General features: G+C 42.7%; 1 protein-coding gene across 1 annotated transcript in view; it reads left to right on the top strand.

Annotated features, from left to right (window-relative positions):
• Window positions 1–5,000, top strand: part of LOC310736755 (teneurin-3) — a 73,926-nt gene that overhangs the window by 21,435 nt on the left and 47,491 nt on the right. Inside the window, exon 3 of the mRNA XM_083560525.1 lies at window positions 4,926–5,000. This exon is cut by the window's right edge and continues 91 nt beyond it. Within this exon, the coding sequence (XP_083416651.1) occupies window positions 4,926–5,000 (75 nt within the window). The remainder of the gene's footprint in view (window positions 1–4,925) is intronic.

Raw genomic sequence — 5,000 nt, 5'->3', positions numbered from 1 at the left:
ACTTGTTTTAGTTTAAATGCTTTGTCTCATTTTAAGACAGAATATATAATGATGATGATTCGTACAGGAAGAGGAATTCTCTCGTTTAGTAGCTCTGGATTTAAGATCTTTTCACACAAATGAAGAAAAGCAAACTGTTAAAAACTAAATAAAAGATAGTTTTATGTTAATTAGACAAAATTTTATCAACTAAAGGAAAAAAGTGTTTTAGTGCTTAATTTAAGACATTTTGTTCTTTTCGGAAGCCCAGATATGTTTTTTAATTTTAAGAGATCTTCTAAAGTGTAATTATTTTACTGGCAGATCATTTGATTTGTTTCTACTCTGATTTCTAATTTTTAATCTTAAATCATGCATTTACTTTCTGTATTCTCTCTCTACACCATCTCTTTCACAAAGCTCTGAAACTGGAGACTCCTTCCTTACACGTTACATCTCACACGTCCCTGTGAACGAGCCGTAACCATGGAAACTATAACGTATCAGAGCGAGCACATTAGTATAAACCTGCACTATTGTCAGAGTTGCTGTTCTAGAAGACTCATCGCGCTCCGGACCAATCAGGACTCAGAGATTAGCATCAGTACGAGAGACGAAAGTTCAGGGAAATGATGAAGCTTTTGGATTCAGAAATAGAAACAGATCAAAAGAAATCAATCAGAGACTGAAAGAGAATTAAACATTCTTCAGTTTTCCACAGTGGAGTGACGAGAGACACGTCTCGTCTGAGAAAAAAATAAATTGTGTTGACGTTTTACAGAAATGAGCGTGTGTGTGTGTGTGTGTGTGTGTGTGTGTGTGTGTGCTGTAAGCTAGAGAAGCGGAAAAATGAGCTTATGGAAAACTTTTAATGTCTCGGCTTAAATTTTTCTTTGAAGTGAACATGAAAGATGAATCCCCCCCCCCCACACACACACACACACACACGTCCTCTGCGATGGTCCTGAATCGTTCTTTTCTCCCTCAAATTCGATAACGTGTGTTTTTATCTCTCTAAAGTCACAGCATTACCAATTCGACATTTTCATCGACTATACAGATGTTTTTTGGTCCAGAATCGATGATCTGTTATGGTGTTTCTCATCCTGCTGCTTACACACATCTTCACACCTCCAACACTTCCAAACCTCCACACCTTTACACATCTACACCTCCTCACATCTACACCACCTCTCGTCTTCACCTCCACACCTTCTCTCGTCTACACCTCCTCACATCTACATCTCTACACCTTCACACATCTACACCTCCACACATCTACATCTCCACACCTCCTCTCGTCTACACCTCCTCACATCTACATCTCCACACATCTACATCTCTACACCTTCACACATCTACACCTCCACACATCTACATCTCCACACCTCCTCTCGTCTACACCTCCTCACATCTACATCTCCACACATCTACATCTCTACACCTTCACACATCTACACCTCCACACATCTACACCTCCACACCTTCTCTCGTCTACACCTCCTCACATCTACATCTCTACACTTTCACACATCTACACCTCCTCACATCTACATCTCCACACCTCCTCTCGTCTACACCTCCTCACATCTACATCTCCTCATATCTACATCTCTACACCTTCACACATCTACATCTCCACACCTCCTCTCGTCTACACCTCCTCACATCTACATCTCTACACCTTCACACATCTACACCTCCACACATCTACATCTCCACACCTCCTCTCGTCTACACCTCCTCACATCTACATCTCCACACATCTACATCTCTACACCTTCACACATCTACACCTCCACACATCTACATCTCCACACCTCCTCTCGTCTACACCTCCTCACATCTACATCTCCACACATCTACATCTCTACACCTTCACACATCTACACCTCCACACATCTACACCTCCACACCTTCTCTCGTCTACACCTCCTCACATCTACACCTCCTCACATCTACATCTCCACACCTCCTCTCGTCTACACCTCCTCACATCTACATCTCCTCATATCTACATCTCTACACCTTCACACATCTACATCTCCACACCTCCTCTCGTCTACACCTCCTCACACCTACATCTCCACACCTTCACACATCTACACCTCCTCACATCTACACCTCCTCACATCTACATCTCCACACCTTCACACATCTACACCTCCTCACATCTACATCTCCACACTCTCTCTATCAGTGGTTTTGAATTCTGATAGATGTTTGATGTATTAATGAAATACTTTAAGGATTATAAAACGTCTTCTCTCCGTTCCTGAAGTTCAGATGCGTTCTTAAACTTTGAACTTGGATATAAACACTGCTGTGTGGAGAACCTTCTTCGGTTTTCTCTCCTGAAAACCCCCAGAAACGGAGGAGTAAAATGTCGTTCTGGAGGTCGATAAAGCGTTTATCATGGATCGCTATCAGAGAAAATCCATATCACCTTTTTTTTTAGTTTTACCCAAAACATCATTTTCTCCACAAAATTGCTTTTTCACTTGAAACCCCGGAGAGGAGAGAAACGTGTTCACATTATTTATTGATCAGTTTTGGCATTTTGATAAAATGGTTTTAAGAAAAATTAGTTAAAGAAAACATTTTTATATTTCATTCCGTAAATGTACAGAAAACACCAGACTGAGCGGCTGCACCACACACACCCTCAGACTCTAACTGACTCACAAACTGACTCACTGACTCACTGAATAACTGATTCGTTAAGGACATGGATCATGTAGATTGATGATGATGATGATGATGATGATGATGAAGGTGATGAAGGTTGATGATCAGTTTGGTGTAGTAGACTGTAATTTATTACTTATTTAACACATTACAGAAAATAATTCAGCAAAACAGACTAGTTTACAGTAGTGTAATGTGTAAACTTTACCGTATAAACGTATGTAGCAGCAGGTGCGTGGACGAGCGCTGGTTCGTGGGTGGGGGCGGAGCCTGATGCCCTCTGTTTTACTGTACGATGACGGAGATGAAAAGAAGAGAACGAGACTTAAAAACAGAAAACAATATACTCCTTAACACAGAGACAACTGAACTCGTGTCCACAGCGTCCCACAGCGTTCCACAGCGTCCCACAGCGTTCAACAGCGTCCCACAGCGTTCAACAGCGTTCCACAGTGTCCCACAGCGTCCCACAGCGTTCCACAGCGTCCCACAGCGTTCCACAGCGTCCCACAGCGTTCCACAGCGTTCCACAGCGTCCCACAGTGTTCCACAGCGTTCCACAGCGTCCCACAGCGTTACACAGGGTTCCACAGTGTTCCACAGTGTTCCACAGCGTTCCACAGCGTTCAACAGCGTTCCACAGCGTTCCACAGTGTCCCACAGCGTCCCACAGCGTTCCACAGCGTCCCACAGCGTTCCACAGCGTCCCACAGCGTTCCACAGCGTTCCACAGCGTCCCACAGGGTTCCACAGCGTCCCACAGCGTTCCACAGCGTCCCACAGCGTTCCACAGCGTCCCACAGGGTTCCACAGCGTTCCACAGCGTCCCACAGGGTTCCACAGCTATTCTCACCGTAACATCAAAAGATTTTGCTCTGAAATGTTTCTGAAATGTTCCAGAATTTTTTTCTTAAATTAAAAGAAATGAAGAAATTCAATTTAAGAGAAAAACGTTTTGTATGTAAAATGAACTTCAATCTGTTTTACAGAAACTGAAGCGGTTTTTAATTTGCTGCTCAGGATTTTGTGGCTGCTGTGAATAAATCTGCGCTCACACACCAAGTGTGTCTCGTTACACTAAAATTAAACTTTCCTGTCAGGAGTGTGTCAGTTTGAAGCGGTAAATATAACACTCATAATCTGGCCTGCTAAACACCTTCCAATCGCAGTGTGTGTGTGTGTGTGTGTGTGTGTGTGTGTGTGTGTGTGTGTGTGTGTGTGTGTTTTGACAGCCGTGTTCTGCACCTCAAAAGAATGTCTGCTTTTCTCATTTTAAATCACTTTTCACTGCTGGTGCTTTGATGTATTCAGCCTTTTTGTTGTTGTTGCATATGAACAGTATAAATGTTGAATGTTCTCTGATTGCGTGTCAGAAAATGCTGGTATGTCTGTAATCAGGCAGAAACAGGACACTCGTAAATAGAAAGATAATGGAGACAGAGAGGACAGTGGACATGGCCTGGTGTGAAATGAGAACTCAGAGATTAAACCCCTCTTGCTGGTGTTTAATGAAGTTTCTGGTCATTAGTTGAATGATAAAAACAGCTGTAATGAAACAGGAAGTACGTTTCCATCTGGAACATCTGCCAGCACAAGGACGTTTTCTTTCTGAACTCACAGTTCATTTAGCAGAAATGATTGTTGGTGTATTTATTGTTTTAAAGCACAAGGTTGGATATTAATGGTGTCACACTTTCTATAAAGCCCACATTCATAAAATAATTATTTTATAATGACCTTTTCACAAACTCTAATAATGCCTCATGAAGCTGCTATAAAGTATGATGGCCTCGTTCCAGCACTGGTTTTAATGCGCCCTCGCGGCTTCTCCTCTCCGGTTCCTCACGGGTTGATGGACACAACATCTGTTTCATTTCTCGGCTTAAGTGGTGCTCAGTAGATGAGATATCGAGTCAAATCACTGTACCCAGAATGCATTGCTTTGATTTGATCAAGTTTCATTTTCAAAATGGCCAATCCCGCTGGGTTTATTTGTGCTGACAATGGATTTTATTTCCAGTGGTATTTGCATGAGAGTATGTTAGAGTCTGGAGGAGCTCTGATCTGATCTTTTCTGATCTGCAGAATGACAAAGAACTGAATCTGGGTCATTGGGAGAAAGTTCAGACTCTAACCTGCTGAACGTGTGAGAATGAATCTCAGTCATGACCAACTGTTTCACCTATCAACAAAAATCTATCACATTTTTTATTAAATATTCCTCCTCTCTAACAGCTGATCACTTCCTGTTCCCACAGACCTGCTGTCGAGCCAGCGAGCCCCGCCCCCTCCGGCTCCAAATCAGCATAAACAGCACCTGTCAATCAACCGGC

This window comes from Silurus aristotelis (assembly GCF_946808225.1).
Source record: "Silurus aristotelis genome assembly, chromosome: 14".
In the NCBI taxonomy this organism is placed as follows: Eukaryota; Metazoa; Chordata; class Actinopteri; order Siluriformes; family Siluridae; genus Silurus; species Silurus aristotelis.
Note: the sequence above shows the minus strand (reverse complement) of the source record. Positions and strands in the feature narration are given on the sequence as shown.